This window comes from Synchiropus splendidus, chromosome 11 (genome assembly GCF_027744825.2).
Source record: "Synchiropus splendidus isolate RoL2022-P1 chromosome 11, RoL_Sspl_1.0, whole genome shotgun sequence".
NCBI classification, from domain to species: Eukaryota; Metazoa; Chordata; class Actinopteri; order Syngnathiformes; family Callionymidae; genus Synchiropus; species Synchiropus splendidus.
In genome coordinates this window covers 1,386,083-1,404,289 of record NC_071344.1, presented here as the reverse complement: position 1 = coordinate 1,404,289, position 18,207 = coordinate 1,386,083, and the positions used below count along the sequence as shown (strand labels likewise).

The following is an 18,207-nucleotide window of genomic DNA, read 5'->3' as shown; positions in this document are numbered from 1 at the left end:
TTTGGAGCAACACACTAACCACACATTTCAGGCTCATTCGTCATATTAAAAGCTGAAAAACTGCAACTCTGACGTGGACAGCCAAGCAAAGCACAGATTTTATGGTGACGTCTGCAGAGAGGGAACGTTCTTCAGAAATAAGAGCTACAATTCCGCCTCTCTGATCAGCCTTGTTGACTTTCCGCTAACTTTAGACCCACCCCCTGAGAATTGACCTACTTTTCATGGTGACTTGAGAGTGGCTGGAAACCAGCAACCACTCAGGTGTGAGTAATGCGACGCCAAGTCGCGTTTGGTGCGGACATACCTTCAGGTTTGTGTGGAAGCTACATGATAGCATTAGCATGCCGTGACGTCGACTTTGATGCTTCAGCTCTGGTGAAGCTCACCTCCTTGCGATGGAGCACAAAGGCTGCTTTGAGTCATTAGATTTCAGTTTGCGAAATCTTTTTTGATGTTGCACATTCTGTACGCAGCGGCCTCGCTCACCAGGAAAACACGGTGAGACGGCCCTGTGCTAGCCTGAGAGGACGCGTGGCCATTATTGTCCACGTTACCTGAATCGACTGTCTCGTTGTAAAAGGAAAGCGGATGCAAGACGCCCCTCTCATTGAAAAGCCCTGTTTCAATTAAAGAGGAAGACAGGCGGTGGCCGAACTGACCCATTTGTCAGAGGCAGCTTTTGTTGGTTTGGCCGCCCAGTGTGTAATGGAAAGCTCTCTTGTTTGATTGTGCCCAGCTCTAATCCTGCCCAGGACGAAAATAAAGAACTAATAACACAAAGTAGTAATGATGAGACTTCTTTGTTTGTCCTCCCACATCACATCACTTCACTGGTCCCCGCTGGTTGGAAAACCTGGCGGAGTTTGTTTGGCTATTTGTTCTCATGATTCAGTTTTGGGGGCAGTCTGAAAAGGTCAGCGGTAATGATGCCCCTCTATTCACAGTGGTTGGATGGACGCAGTGTTGGAGCTGAATGAGCCGCGCACATCAACAGCCATCCGTGTCCACGGGGCCAGTTTTATCATACGCTGCCCAGACGGGACTTCTTGGGGAGTTGATTTTTCTGGCCTTGTTTTCCTCAAGGGGGGAGTCAGCAAACACTATCGTGAATGTCCGTCTGGACTTGTGGAGTCTTTGGCCCCTGACATGCCACTACTATCTCCCACCACATTCCGATCCAACCCAGTGCCTCTTTTATCAGCCGAAAAGCCTGATTTGTGGCTGTGGATCCTTCGGATTCAAGACTCTTTTTTTTTTTTCATATCACCTTTTCGTACCACAACAAAGACGGCAGAGAAGATGAAGAGGCTTAGTTCAATCATCTGTTAGGGTTTACCGAGTCAACCATGGTTCACCACGTGTGATTATCAGTGCAAATGAAGCAAAACCAAAACTTCACTTAGCCTCCCGTGGAGGTACAAGAACTCCCAGACACCGTCTGTTTGCATCTGTCAGCTGACACACATGATAGCAGCAGCTTATCTGGCTGGTGTTGGCTTCATCCACAAGGTCTGCGAGACTGGTTTCACGACGCCGCGAGTGAAACTGCAGCCTGCCTAGCAAGCATCATATTCCTGCTTTCTTATTATATAACAGCACTCTGTTTGCCTGCCTGTCCAGAATCAGAATCAGAATCAGAATCAAATTTATTGCCATGGTCAGTGGGGAGCCCACTGACTAGGAAAGTGCCTTGGAATAAAGTGCAACAAAAAACAAATAAAATAAAATAAATAGAATAACATTACAACAAGGCTGTTCATGAATTTAACAATCTGACGGCCGAGGGAAAGAAGCTGTTCCTGTGACGGGAGGTTCTGGTCTGGATGGACCGTAGCCGCCACATGCTTTCCGCCGTGAGAGGTTGAGACAAGCACACAATGGTTTCCCATTTAATTGGAAGACACGGCGAGCCACTCACGTGCAGCACTCAAACTGAATATTTAACTGGGGTCCCTGAGCTTCTTGTGCCTGTTTTCACCGGCATTTTTAAAGATCCTGTCTTGTTAAAGGTTCCCCTTTAATTTGAGGTGCGGCAGTCAGTCTTTAGGTGGCTGTTGATGCAGTTTGGTGCAGTCCTCAGCGGCGCGGATGATGGGAATGTTGTGGCTGGAAACCAACCAGGCAGTTAATGTCCTTGTTGTCATAGTTCCAGTCAAGTGATCAGTGACAGTCCCAGTCTCCTCGTCATTCATCAGAGGACTTCACTCCCTGTCTTTTAACTATTAACTCCTCATAACAAGGTTGGCTTGGAGCAACCCGGCCGGGTGCCCTCTGATGCGTGACATCATTCGTTTTGCTGGCATCATATCTGGCTGCTGTATTATCATTCGGCTCAGCAGGAGTGGAACATGTCATTTAAAATGGTATACTTTCATCTAGCGACGGCTATTGTGTTCCGCTCGGTCCCACATTCACGTCAGGTCCGGTTTATCACAGTGAACGAGCCATTATAATCCAGTTAAGTCCATTAAAGACAATTAAAGTCTGTCAGGGACTCGTTGTCTGAAACGGTTTAAAGTAAAAATGTTCTAAATAGTGAAAAATGTCTTGAATTATTATGGGAAATTTTAAATGTGCATGCATGTAAGCATGTAAAATACAATGTTTTGGAAAATATTAGAGAAAATATGAAAAATATGTGTATGGAAATAAAACATAGCAGTTGAAGTCTCCGCTGTCTCAGTGAGCTGTCTGCTGCAGCGAAATTGAAATATGGCCAAATATATATTCAATGAAAAATATAATGCAAGAAACAACGCATGACTCACAAAGGAAATATTCTTGGAAAAAAAGGATGCTGAAAGTCTGTGAAAGTGTTACGAGATAAAGTGAATAAACTGAAAAAACAAATGGTGCAATAAAGAGAGAAAAACGTTGAACATTAATTATGGAAAGTTCAGGGGGAAAACGGCGCTGTAATTTGTGATAGCCTCGTTCTCATTCCGGCGGCGAGTTAAATGCGCGTTGTGATGATGACAAAAGTCGTTTTTTGCTGGGCTGCCAGAGACTTCTCAGGACTGTTGGCTCATGAACACATGTAATAAAGGTGCAAATGAGGACGGATCACAACCCGGTCAGTGTGCTGTCTGTGAGACGAAGCACCAGCAGGGCCACGTTGACACGCTATTGATGTGGACTAGTGGGCAGCCGGTCAGGATGAGTTGGCGTGTAGCCCACGGTGTGCCTGTAACAAATGCATGTTCAGGACAGAGCCTCCTTTTGTAGCTCCAAAGAAATCAAAGGTCGACACATGGAGCCGAACCTTTGACTCCCGAGCGTCTCTGTGCTACATGCATGCTAACCTTCAGCTCCAACCAATCGGATGGCTTACTGCTGTTTTTTTCCCTTTGACCCACTTTCTACTCATTTCCCTGTTCACGCAACATTTCAGCTGCTATTAGTCAAATGGTACAGCCACAGAGAGGGACGTGTGCGTGTGTGGGAGAGTGGGTAGCTCTCGGGGCGTGTTTGTTCACCTGTTATTTTTGTGTATCCGAGGATGCTAATGTGTGCATCCAGGCTATGTTTTAAAGGAATAATCGCCTCATTGATGAGGACGAAGCCAAGCAACAGTCACAACTGTTTGAAATGTTATGTTCAAATGGCGAATGGGGGCGGTCATGTGAGGCAAAGCGAGGTGCGGCGGGCCAGCTATATTTTCCTCTCCTCCATCTGCACAGTATTTGTGTGGAGCTGTGGAGGTTTTCTGTGGCTTCAGCGCGATGATATCGGTGAAAAGGGCCATTATGTCCAATTAACTAGTCTGTCATTAGGTAGGGTTGTGTGGGCTACTGGCAACTGCGCCACACAGCCGAACACATGACTGCTGAAATAGCTGGTCTCCAGAAATGTCTCCTTGTAATAGCACCATCGTGCTCCGCTCCGCTCCAGTCCCGCAGCCCGGCTGCTTATGGAATTAATATTGGATACTTTGGCTGCTGTCTTGGCTTTTCATAACTTGAATGCGAGACACAAAAGCTTATCGCATTCATCAGGTGATTGTATTTTATTGCGCCGATCGACCACAACAGGAGAGATAGCGGCCGTCTCCCCTCCTGATGCGCATCTGTCAGATGATGTGAGCGTCAGCCATGAAGTGTGCGTCCAAATTTTCAGCGGGGCTCGTGTGTAGCAGAGAGGCGAAGAGGGAGGAGGGCTGAGGATGTGATGTGCTCTAAGATGAGTGTGTCTACATCTGTCATGTTGGAGTGCGCTCAGTCTGTTCCAGTTTGAGACAGATGACTTGCTCCGCTCCCCAAGGTCCTCCTGTTATTCTGCATTCTTTTTCTCCTACCGATCCAACAGACGGACCTCACCGTCTGTGGGCTTTCAATCTCCCGTGTGTGCGTGAAAAGTACCTCGAACGCACATCCGTCTACCCCCCAGCCCCACGCTCACCCGTCCCGTCCCTCTCTCTTCAGGTGGCTGGATGCACAGATGATGAGGTAGAACGGTGCTGGGTTTAGAGATGAACAGTGGAAAGTGCCGTAGAAGCAGAGGCCCACGGGCGAGGTGACACACCGAGACGCTCGGCGAAGTGATGTAGATGTGCCGCGCGGTCACATGTACACAAACACTTCGGGAAGTGTTGACAACCCTTCAGCTGAGGTTAAAAGCTGCTGCGAGAGTTGACCCAATGGTGTTGGCCACTTCAGTCCGTCATGCTCAACCTTTGACTCGGCAATCACAGAGTCGCCACAAACACGTTTTGTTTTTCTAGGGGCTGGAAGTCTACGCCGGCAACAAACAGCTGATCCGTAGCCAATTAATGTTCCCTCTTTTATCATCGCCTTTGATGTAGTCTTTGAAACTTGCTGTTTTAATTTTAATCCGATCAACAAACCTATTCATTTTCTGTTTTAAATCTGAATTTGGGAAATGTTTATTGGTGTATTAAAAGGGAATAATAAATAATGAGAAAATAACTTTTTTAAACGTGAAAATAAATATAAATAATGAGAAAATAACTTTTTTAAACGTGAAAATAAATATAAATAATGAGAAAATAGACTTTTTAAGAAGGAAACATGCATAAATTGTTGTAAATGTAATGAAAAAAGAACAATTGTGAATAAAATGAATATAATGAGGATAAACACTAGATAGTTATTTTGTCTTTTTTATTTCTGTTGCATCTTCAAATTCCCCTGTTTTGTGCTACATTAGCCTAGCTAGCTCCATGACATGTTCAGGAGGACAAAAACAACCGGAAACAGCCCTTCACTGTTAAAACGCTGCCTCGGACAAAGGCAGTTTGAGTAGGATTAGAGTGGAACGATACAAAAATATTAGAGTAAATAATGAGAAATGAATCACGCAAATGTTGTTGTTGGGGAAAATGAAATGGTCAAGCATCGATAATCAGGTTTCGATCAGGTGACTTCATTCAAAGTCCAACTTTAATCACAGTTGACAAGCGCAAGACACCTTTGTCCTCCACAGTCACATGAGTCATCCTCTAGATTTTTTTTTTCTTCTGCCCTGACCAGGGCAATAAACAGAGGAAGGTTCTTATTCCATTACGCTCATTAAAATCTTCTGCATTCCCGTCCAAGCGTGCACGAATAAAACTGCTCACACACTCGCAGCCACATGACTCACCAGCATGATGCTCAGTTGCACGGAGCACGGTGGAGGCCCACAAGCCCTAAAACCAAGACTCAGGGGAGAGCGTAAGGGAAATAGTGTCGAAGAAGCGAGCTGGCAAACACACACGCACATCCTCGCACGCCGTCCAACACACACACATATGCTTCCTCTGCTGCACGGAGAGAGATCAACTCCCACTTCTTCATCTTCTTCCTTCCAAACTAAGCTCTTCTTCTTCTTCACCACTCAACTCCACACTTCATCACCTCTTTCCAGTTACACACACACACAGACCCACAACATCACCCTGCTCATTCCTTCCAGACTTTCTGCTCTTCCAGAAAATAGTGTAGGAATCTCCTGCTTCCTCTTCTTCTCCAAACACCTCGTCTCCTCGTCCTCTTCCACCCCCAGCCCATCATCCCTTAGTTCTCTCTGCTACCCTATAATTTTGATGCTCTTCTGGCCCACGTCTTCGCCTGGTCCGAGCGCTTACACATCTGTATATTTACTTGAAGTTGTGTTTGTGAAGAAGAGGGCAGTCTCACTGGGATAAACGGGCTGGGCTTTCCTTCTGGCGGAGCAACAGTTGAGCCATGACACCCGTGCTCCTACCTGCTTTACATGTACAAGCAACTGGACACCTCGGGGAAGAATTTTCAATCCAGTAGGAAGAAATTCTGATGAGCGTTCAGGCAAAACATTTGCCAAGATGATGAGCCAGATTTGATGCACATCCTGAGGAGCTGTTTAAAAAAAAAACCCTGTGTCGGCTATTGTGCAACTGAGACTGGTTTGTGAGAGGAGATGCTTGAACTAGACTTAATTTGTGTTGCACGCCCGTGCATGTGCAGCAGAGTACACCCTGCCAACGCACAGCGGTGCCAAGCTCTTTATTTTGAAACAATTTGAGACACTCAAGCAGCTCAGCTCCCGTGGGATTACATCTTTTTTTTCATTGCTGTGACTTGCAAATACACAGATAAAGACGGCTACAGAAGCACAGATTTTCAGATGAAATCCAATGGAGAAGGTGAGATGAACTGTCGAGGATGGTGCGCCCAAATGTTTTTAGCAGAAGGATGCGCTCACTAGTGTGAATAGCAGCGCGACACTTGGCTTGTAAACGCACCCTGACCTTCTCCTTCTTGCTCATTATATACATGCGGCACATGATCGCATCAAAACGGCTCCATTTCATGCTTAGACAAACGGAAAAAGTACCTTGTTATTGAACATGAAGATGAGAAATGCATGTGTGTCAGTGTGCATTCCGCAGAACCACATTCATTTTAATGTAAATTCAATATCGGGGTTTTAAGGAAAGTGTGGGAGATATGATGTGAGATTGGCTGCCAGGAATGATTAGGAAGCGAAAACACGGGAGGGAAATGTTGGCCTGAGTCGGCCGCTTCTAAATCATCGGAGGTGATATCGAAAGTCAGAATGAATTTTCCTCGTCGACGCCAAGACCTGTCTGAAGAAGGCGACGTGGCAGTAACAAGGAGCAGGACCTTGATTGCTGATCTCGTGTCTATTTCGAGGACAAAGAAGTGGAGGGCTGATGGCCGGGACATCTATTTAGATCCATTTCATTCTACCATAATCAGGCTTTAGCCCTGCCCTCGTACTGGGGATTAGAAAAGGTTCAAAGTGCAAACATCTAGATCCCCCTGCATTATTCCAGTCTGCCAACCTCACTCTGCATACGTGTGTGTGTGTGTGTGTGTGTGTGCGGGTTCACGTGCATGCTTATGTGCATGCCAGAGCGGCTGGGGAGGGTTATCTCTGGAATCAGGCCCATAAACCTAATCTAACCCTCTCTGTGCTCATTCAAGAGTGAAATATTCGGAACCAAATAGCTTTCCTTTCCCACTCTGTGTGATAATATGAGCAAAAATTGAGATGGGAATATCACAGGCGTGAGAAATCGCTCTTGCACTGTTGTGGACCCTCGTAGATGAATGAATCCTGTGTCGCTGATGGATGAAGTCGCTGCTGGGGTTTTGCTAAGTGTCAGTAATCAGATGGTGGCTTTGTTTATTCTGTCATCTTTCATTCACTTTCCTGATTTATGATCAATAATGAAGATAAGCGGCACTTACTAGCACCCAAAAACATTTTAATGGGACTAGTTTACGTCCTTTTTTGCGCAGCTTTTGTGGTCTAACTCAAGTATGAAAAGGAATTTTAAATGCTAAAAACATGCTCAATCAGCTTCTGTTTAGACAAAACAAAACAATGTTCATAATAGTGAGATGACTTGTTCGGAGATGAATAAACCGTACTAGTTTTGCTGTGATATGATGAAGCTACAATCTTCAACAACAAAGCCAAACTGCCGTTACACTGTTCCGATGCTAAACGCTAAGCTAGAGAGTAAACGCTATGGAGTAACCTAAATAAACGTCAGACACTTTCACAGACTGACACAGCTCATCAGCCAAATGACTTCCATTCCAGTGTGTCATTATCTCTTTGCTTATTTTTCAGCATCCTTGATTTGTGCTTTGAAGCTAGCTTGTCATTTTGGTCCGTGGGCTGTACAGGCATGTTCCAAGCACCGTTTAACTCCTTGCTTGTGTAAAGCTCTTTTCATACATGAGGTAAACACCCCTGTTCTGTCTGCGGCGGTGTGCGCTCTGTGTCGTCATAAAAACAAATGGGAATATTACCGCCATGAGTAATAGCCCTCTCACTCGTAATTCTCTGTTTGATGTGGACCCTTGTGCCTGCCGGGTGGTGGCGGGCGGGGGGGGCGGTGTTTAGCTCCTGAAATGGACGAAATCGCTGGCGGTGTTGCAAAGTGTGAGCGATCAGATTGCGGTCGTGCCTGTCTATGTATTTAATTTCTTTTTTTCCCAATATGTAGACGTTATTACTGGTGGTAACGGAGACTGGCCGGTGCCTGCTCGCCTCGTCTAAGTGGAAGTCTGAGTGCGGGGTGGGATGAGGGATCGGGGCGGGGGGGGCTGCTGTGAAAGGTAGCCAATGAATGTCACCTCTCATCCACTTTCTCATTAAACAACCTGCTCTCTGTCTGTCACATGGGCTCCGTGGATCCCCTCATTCGTCGCTCTGGGCAGATGTTGCACGCGCGCCCATGCACTCGCATACACACATCCCTGTATGAAAGCCCCCACCCCCCTTTGGGCTAGACAGGAATAATAAGCAGTAGATGATTCATGATGGAGATGGAGAATGTATTCAGCAGGACCACCTGAGTGACCTCATTTAGCAGACCTGAGAATATATATATATATATATATATATATATATATATATATATGTATATATATATAGACCGCCACGCTGGGCTGGTATCTTCCTGGCCTGTTGTCTGCACTCTTCTCCTGCGGGACCCACTCATATGTCCTTGTGCACATTTGTACATATGTAAGTGTACATGTGTAGTGTGTGTTGGAACAGAAGGATTAGTTCCAGGCCAGATTTTTCCTCTCCAAAGCTTTTTCTTGGCCGATACATGTGTACTGTAGATATTTCCCAACATCAACATTTTGGCACCTGGTTTCTCTTATGACTTCTGCAGCTGGAGATCTTTTGTTCTCCCACCAGTCGCTCCACGGCCAATGATCCACACCCACAGCGAGCGCCTTAAATCATACCAAAAATCGGCGGTTAAATAAGCAACATTTCTTCATGCGATGGCCGGTCCCTTTCCATATTCTGGCAACGGCTTGTTCAGCTAAACCATTAAGCTCAGTCTGTGGACGTCTTTGTTCTTCATTCTGTCGACTCTTCATCCCCTTGTGTTTTTATCCCCAGCGCGACGCACAGGAAGACCCAATTCCCTAGTTTGCTCTTTCCAAAACACGCCATGACTGTCGACCTGTTAATATCTGGAAATCCAGATTTGGATTAACATCAGTGCCGAGCGACGGTTGGAGAGAGAGAGAGGCAAATAGAGTGAGAGGACGAGGAGATGGAGTGAGAGGGTTTTCAGATTAAAAAGAAAAGCTGGCAGCCTGTCCTTGTTCTGGAGTAGGGTTAGGGGGCTTTAGAAGTGTCACTGGCAGTCATGATTTTTCCGCGCGAACTCTGACATGATGGATGTAAATACGCTGATATCAGGCGGAGGTTAAAATGATAAACAGAGCCGCGCCGCGTCCCAGTCTGCAAGACTGATTAAGCTGTTCCGCTGAGTTTGTCCGACAGCCGACCAGCACACTGTTGCTAATATAAAATCGCGTTTTGGGTCTTTATCACAAACAGTAGACCTTGACAAATGCAACAAATCGTCTGTTGCGGTTGTGGTGCGAACAGCGAGCTAAACATCTGCCACCAGCTGGTCAACACTGATAGCCTGCTTGTGCGAGTTTAGCAGCTTAGTTTAGTGGTGAACAGTGGTGTCTCATCTGGGCGGACTGTTAGAGAAGTGACCTTAAATTCAAAGACGCATGATCGGAATTTATGGATTTTTTTTTTGTCTTTTAATTTTGGAAAATTTAAGTAATTGACACAAATTATTTTGATATTGCTTGTAACCATTGCTATGCTTTCTTATATAGTTGTTTATGTAAAAGCAAATGTTGGCACCAAACACAATTCTGTCGCGATAAATTCTATTCAAAAAAAAAAAAAAAAAACCTAGTTTGGGAGTTGCTTTTTTTCTCCCTCCTCCTGCTTTGTGTTCTCCATTCTTACTGTGATCGCTACTTCTGTCCTCCCTCTTATGTCTTGTCGGACGGGAGTTCAATTTCCTTGCTACTGCTTGTGGTACAATGATGATAAAGGCTATTCTATTCTAGTCATCAAATGTCAAAGTTGATTTTATGGTGAAGTATGCAGACAGGGAATGTTCCCTAATGTGCCCAGGTGAACTGAAGACCGGCATTCATGAGGTACAAATCTAATTGATCCGGCGACGGCAGCATCCAAATATTTTCGGCTGGATCCGCCATCTTGAACGTCAGACCAGGGTCGGTTGGTTAATAGGCCAGTTGAATTAGAGCCGTCATCTCTGAGCAACGAGGAGGTTTTGAAGTAATAAAACTGGGCTGTTCAGACTTAGCAAAACAACAACTTTCCATCTGTCTCTGTTGCTTGTTGCTCCGTTATTCTGCTGGGCCAAACCATATTCGGTCTTTCAAATGAATGACGCAATAAATGAAGCGATCACAATGGTAAAGCAAAACAGGCTTCTCTGGGACAGGAGTTACATGGTCTCCGCATACCAGGTGTCCTGCTATAGCAACGATATAAACACGGCCCTGCCAATTCCAAATCAACGCGCCATCCAAGTGATGTCAAAGTCATTATTTTTATATAAATCCCGGGATTACGCCGCTTTCAAGAGACAGCCGCGTGTGCTTTCTAATGGACTTAACATTTGGTTCTGTAGTTGGTTCCCGTCTTGAAAAGCACTTGGATTTGCATGGACGGAGGTTGAAGGAAATGTGGTTAAAATTGGACGCGCTCAATCAGATGGAGGTCCGGCGGTACAGTCGGTGCACTGAGGCGGTCGTGACTCCTCAGATCTTGGTATGAACAGAAGCCTCCCAGGACCAGGAGTGGTAAACGGCCTGGAGGGATAGTTGATTTAGACGACAGTTAACTCAGACGATGTGCTCTCCCCGAGTGGATATAACATTCACAGCGTGACGCTAACGCTCGGATAATTCAAGTGCCTTTGAGTCGCCTCTTCAAGCGGCGTCACCTTCCACTGGAAATGTGGAGCGAGAAGAGAGATGAGGTGCTGGAGTTGCGGGAAGAGGTGAGCGCCTGTGTTTGGACCAAGTGAAGTGTATTTCACGCTGGAAGTGGGCCCGCTCACCTCTGTCTTCCAATGTTCCCACTCAGAGGAACATGCTCCCGATGTGGACTTTCCATAAATCATAAGACTCACTTAGCCTTGAGTGTTCATTCACATTAATGTCCTGGGTGAATTGAAACTCTCTCCCTTCCTGTGCTCCAGCCGGCCCCTCGCATATATATGTCAGCGTCTGGTTCTGTGGAGTCTGCCGTGGGGGGATTTCACCAGTGAGCTCCCGACACGATCTTATCACAATGGTGCTCACAAATTATCACATGCCGCGGCCCGGCGAACCAAAACCTTCTCATTGTGAGTTAGTTTCATCTGATAATGTAACACAATATTATTGTAATTCATTGTTTACTTTTCCAAGATTTGACCCGACTACTAAGCTGAACTCCCTCTGTGGAGCGGGACGTCCACTTCTATAAAGCTCAGGAATGACGAGGCACTCCTGCACCGCTTTTCCGTTCCAGTCTGTCCGCCTGCCAAGGAATTCATGTAAACGCTTGTCCGCCGGCGTCAATGTTGTCGTGTTTATATTGCATTGTTTGGACCCACCCAGTCTCCCAACACGCCCCTGTTTGCAGCCAAGTCTGCTTCGGCTTGTGTCTGATAAGATCTGGTCGTAATGAGGGTGACATCTAAAGCAATCGCCCCGGGACTTGAGTCAGCAGTGACAGGAGTCTGGTGGCCAGTGGGGAGCTGTCTGACCGTCACTGGGAATTAAGCCTCTGATTTCACAAACATTTGAGTCACGGTTTGGTTCATTCCCAGAAGATTCATAACAACTTTGTGCACGACCTTGCTATGCTTTGTATGAATTATCTGCCCTTTTTTTTAAAATACATTATTTAAAAAAAACGTTATTTTAACAGTGGGTCAATATGTTTTTTGTCTTTATATTTGACAAAATACAAAATAACCCTAGATTAATGCAACCATCATTTAAAAGTACTTTAGTGTATTTTTAAAAAATTCGTTATATATATATATTTTACATAATTTACTTTATGTACTTTTTTGATTGATTACCAATTTCAAAAAAGTGGGTTAAAAAACAGGATGAGGAAATATTGTGGATGACAAAAAAAGTGGAATTGTGTTAAAAAGGATGATTCATTTTCAAGAGGAAGCTGGTGGTCGGTGGGGGCAGCCATGACTAAGACAGAAAACATACAGTTCCTCTTCAGTTTTGCAACATTCTAGTCACACTGTGTCAGTTCCCTGGGAATTCATCACAGCGTCTGTTCACCACACAAACGTCACGGCGTGTGATCAGGTCAGAAGCTGTTGGACATGTGAAAGGCAGAATCAGCCGGAAAAAATAGATTATTCTCCTTTAGTGTATTCATTCTTGGGGGTTGGAATAAACAGGATGTAAAAACAAATGAAAAAGTAGAGCCAGAAAGCAGTGTCATAAAAAAAGAAAATAAAGGGCGTAATGAAACTACATTAAGTTTTGAAAAAAAAAAAGATAAAATAATAAAAGGGAATAAGATTTTCATTAATGGAAATCTGTGATCTGATTTATGTTCCCTGATCGATAAAGAAAATGGAACTGAAAATGCCTCTGACTCAGACAGTGCTGTGATGCAGTTACAAACTCCATTAATGGGAAATAAAGTTAGAAGAATAAGGGGAGATGTTGTTACACCGTGGGAAAGGCAGGATGGGCTACACAAATATGAAAGTATTTTTATATTACTGTATAAGGAGTTCAACTTTTTTTGAGAAAATCTTTTAACCCACTGTGGTCACTCAAGGAAAGTGAAGTTGTCGAGTGTGTCTTTCCGCGTTTGAAATTCACTTTTCATGAAATGCAACTTTTTAAAAATACGTATTTTTTTCCCCACTGAACATGAATCCAGGCCACGCAGGCCTCCCAGAGAGGGCAAGCCAAATCCTTGAGAGGCTTCGACATGAAGTCAGCGAAGGACAAACGGGGAGCCGATAATGTGAGGAAGGGAAACAAAAGCATTGGGATGGAAGGGAGTGCGTTGAAACAGCAGACGAAGCGGAGATGAGGATCATTTGGGGAATTCCAAAATTAGAGCTGCCATTGCCTTCGCCCACACACAGGCGCACACACGCACACACACACAACTGCCAGTGCTTAACTGCGTGGTGTTAAGGTCAGAGTCACACTCTGTCTTGCGAGGTCATTATCGTGGGCCCCAAAATAGACAGCCAATCGTGTCGCCCCGTCTGAAGCCAATGTGACATTGAATAAACTACCCTCGGCCCTGAGCCCCTCCGTCATGTCAGAGTTGAACACACACTTGAAAAACGCACATGATCTAATACATAAATGGACACACGTAGTAATGTTGTTAGAAGCATTTAGCCGTCAGGTAGTCGCGCATGTGGCGCTCGGGCAGTGACGCTGGAGGACTGGACAGGCCGGCGCTGTGGAGGATCACGGAGACGGACACAAATGTGCTGCAACGCATTAATGTCCGTGTTGATTCAATAAATAGTCACGTCAAAAGTCTGTGTTGCTATTGGTGCTGCTATTCATGTTGCTATTCATCTGTTTATAGATTATTTTTTTACCCATATTTGAAGCTTTTTTATTATTACTTCAGTAAAAGTAATATAATCGCTGAACACACAAAATATTTAATTTTTATTTTATATATATATATATATATATATTTATATATATATATATATATATATAATATTATTTTTTATATTTTATTCAATGGTTATTTCTCATGTCAAAATGTACATATAAATATGTGAAAAATAAATAAGGTTAATACCTTAACAGCATGGCTTACTCTCTTAGATCACTTTACCAATTAATTTTCATTTGAATTTATCATGACTCATTTTTGTCTATAAAAGTTATTTTGAACTTTTAGCTTTTGATGGGGAAAGTTAAAGACGGAAAAGAAATAAAGTTTTATAAATGTCCACTGATTGAAATGAAGAATAAAGACGCTCTTTCAGTCCCAAAAGGACCTGAAGTATCATCTGAAAGAAGGAGCCGTTTATGGGGCTGCTTTTGGTTTCCTGTCAGAGTACGGAGGCCTGACACTGACCACTTTGTTGGAACGTTCCTTTGGCTTGGTTCAGCGTGATTGTGTTCATGAGCGATTCGCTGGCGAGATTGAGGGGGAGAGCGGCTAATCACTGGACGCCTAATCACTGCTTGTCGTAAATATTGATTCGTTCTGTGCGTTCTGGACATGCTCATTAACCGGTGTGCCATTTTCTCCCCCCCCCCCCCCCCCCCCCCCCCCCCCCTCTGCTTTTCTTCCCCTGACCCCCGCGCTGCCCTCCTTCAGCCACCTCCAACGGGACGGTGGAGGGCCTGGAGAACCGGGAAGGAGGCGTGTGCAAGAGCCGAGCCATGAAAGTCATCATGAAAGTCGGGCAAGGTAAATGTGCGAGCACAATACAGCGGCGCTGCCTCAAAGCCATATTTCACTTTGGTGTGACATTTTCATCTATCACTGCGTGTGCTGGTGTGACAGTGCTGGTGTTAGAAAAACACCGCCACATATATTTACACACACGCTCACGCTGTTTTATTTGGCAGCTGAAAGCATCGCCGTCCGACACAACTCACTCCCCCTTCATGGCGATGCTTATCTGAAGTTTGCTGTAAATTTTAATACTCTACAAATAAGGGGTTAGACTGAGGTCATCTTAATATATTGTGGAATTTTTGAGCAAGCTGAACGTCCCCGGGATGCTGTTGGTGGAGAGCAGGGATCTATTTGCAGGTCTCGCCTCAAGCCAAGTCCACAAATATGACTCACAGAGATGTGGAAAATGAAGTGGGGAGTGATTTAGAAGAAATAATGGAAGATTTGTAATGTTATTTTTAATACTGGTGCAGGAATACGTGATTTAATGAAGCCATCTGAGTCCATGTCGCGGTCTTAATGAACCTCCTTCACTGGGAGTCTTAGTGGAAGTGACGGCGCTCGGCTGGAGAGCTGCTCCGTGTCCTAAATGAGTGTCGGAATTATGCTAACCTAAATTACCTGAGACACTGGCACTACTTTTTAATAAGGTCACTGCAGACTGCAGCCACCCGTCCTCACTATCCCGCACCGGCATTTAGGAGCGTCTCAGGAGCCTCCGCTCTGCATTCAAGCAACTTTGGTGGGAGGAAAGGACGGCGACAGGGGGTGTATCGCATGTACCACTGCGGCACCACAGATGTAAAGGAACTCCAGCAAACTCATTTCTAGTTCACACATGGGACCAAGTGAGAGAAAATATAAACAGAAAATATCACAGACAAAAGAGAGAAAATGCATCCAGAATGAGCAAAATTCTAATTTTGATAAAAAGACAACATTGGTTTTGGTTGCAAATGTCAATTCTAGTGTTCCCGTTATGATTTTTCCATTTATTTGAGCCTGATTTGAAGCCTTTTATGTCAATTTAAGTGTTTTATTAATTATTCTAGTGGTATGATGCATTAGAAAAGACAAAGGAAAATGTTAATATTAGAATACATCATATTAAAATAAACTTTTAAAAGGAAAAATGTCATAAAAACACAAAACGTTTTTAAGAAAATGTAATTTTCCATGAAAATCTAAAAATAAAAAATAAAATCTAACTTAAAAAATAGGAGTGATAAAATTAAAAAGTAGGAAATCAAATGCGAACTGCGATAGACAATCTGGCTCAGACACTTCACGGACTGAAATGAATAAGTGTTCAGAGATGAACACATGAACAACTCCATCTTGAAAGTCTTAGCTTTGTTGCCTGGTCTGAGGCTGATCTGCACCGTGTTGTTACTGAACTCCAGAACGCTCCTTTTATTGATTACTGTCGTAGATAATTGTTTTCCAGCCTTCCTCAGCCAAAACCCTGTTATTTCCGCCCATTTCTGCTGCGCACGTCTGTGTCTCTCTCCTCAGAACATTCCACCAGAAAGCAAAACTATTGTCTTTAAACCTTGTCTGATCCTTCAATCGTGGCGGCTCCGCCCCGCCTCCGTCTTAAACCCGCTGCCACACACAGTCCAGCTAAGTACTCACAAATGTCTGAGTTCAGCTGAGGTAAACTGGGTTTTTTTTTATCTTCCAAATTTAAAATTCATTTCCTGAAAACAAATGGTTCCAGTTACACGGCAGGGGGACATTTTTCTGCTGCGTTCAGGCTTCAGGCTCTTTGTTTTCGTTGGATTATTTTGTCTGGAAACCTGGTAATCACAGGACTGTGATTGATCGTATTTACAGATCGTGCGATTGATGTGTCACATGTGCCAGAGGCAAATAGAAAGGACGAGTCATTAAGACCAAACACTACAAATAAGGTTCCACTCACTAACTCGTGTCCAGCTGCCCTTACTTTGAGTCGGCATAATGCACTGCTCTGAACACGTGACCCAAGGATGAGAACACATCACACAACGTCTTAAACAGCCATGTCAATATATTTGAATGATTCGTTTTTATTTGATTTTTTTCCTCATAAATTGTAGTCATTTGATGCAAGATAAGACTCCAGCCATCCAGATAGCATCTGCTTTGACTCCATGACAGTTGAGTGAGCTTGTAAACCCAGGAGGTTCCTTCAGATATTGGAGAGAGGAAGGAATGATCCATCCTCGGAAAATGTAGCTCAGGATTAGCAAAGGTTAGTGGCGCTATCGACCCAAAATTGTGTCATTGTTTTTTTCAACAATTTTTCACCTGAGTTTGGTGGTGAAAATACTGTTTCACAACATTTAAATAAATGTATTTAATTTTCACTCCCCTGTCTCTAATGGAATCAAGACGAAAGTCACACCATGGCTGCCTCTTTATTTATGCTGATGACTCCACTGCTAATTTCTCACGCTATTACATGACGATAATCTGGCTAAGGGAAGTGACGAAACAACAACAACAAAACAAACACTAGATGCTCTAGCATCTGAGATGTGTTGGCTAAACATTTTATTAAATGGAATTTTCCTCATCATTATTTGTGTCTAAAAGCCAAGTCCTGATGAGAAGTTGAAGCATTTTAAGTCAAAACTATTTAAGATTTTCAAAGAATATTCCAGAAATTCCTTTGTTTTCTGTTTCATATCATATGCTAAGACTTACCTGGCCTTTAGCGCTGTTCGCAGCAAAGCTAGCTGTTATTTAAAATAATCTAGCATCTGCTCTACAACCACTCTGGTTGCTACATCAATTAATATCGTAAAATATCTGTCATTTCTTAAACTCTTAAAAATGCTAGTTTTGAATAGGTGGTCTAGTCATAACACCTACCAACTCGCCATGTGTTATCGCTAGCTGCTTCCTTGCGTGACTGGTGAGGATGCTGATCCGTGCCTGCTGCCGGAAAACAAGACGTGACCCCCAAGGTCACGGACAGTAGGACATCGTCCGCCAAAAGAAACCCTCTTAAGGTCACTAAAAGACGAAGCCCTCTCCTCCACATCCTGTCCAAAAATGAGGTCTGACACTGGAAAAGAAGGTCTCCAGCCATAAATCCTGCGGCCTGTTTTTCTAAAGCAATCACAGAGCCAAGCTGTTGTTTGAAAGTGATGCGAGTGCACGCTCCGGGGTACGCCATCTAAAAATGCTCAACGTAAACAAGCTAGATTTGTTTAGATATCCTTGGACACAACATTTGGTTTGCATCATACATTTCATTTTGAGATACACTTTAACTCAACATGCGAACATCCATATCCTGGCCTTGACAGGACGCGGTACACAGATGTGTGACTCTGTAAACAGACCTCCCCCACTCCTGCTGCAGCGGTCTGACCCGGACGGACACTAACCGCCACCCGAGAGCAACATCTGCCCGCGCCGACAACCCAAATTCATCGAGGAAGCAGAACCTCTTGTTGAAAATAAACTTGG

General features: G+C 44.2%; 1 protein-coding gene across 1 annotated transcript in view; it reads left to right on the top strand.

The window, feature by feature from the left end:
* efnb1 (ephrin-B1) overlaps positions 1-18,207 on the top strand; it is a 76,759-nt gene that overhangs the window by 45,302 nt on the left and 13,250 nt on the right. The window contains exon 3 of the mRNA XM_053879734.1: positions 14,662-14,754. Coding sequence (XP_053735709.1) covers positions 14,662-14,754 — 93 coding nt within the window. The remainder of the gene's footprint in view (positions 1-14,661; positions 14,755-18,207) is intronic.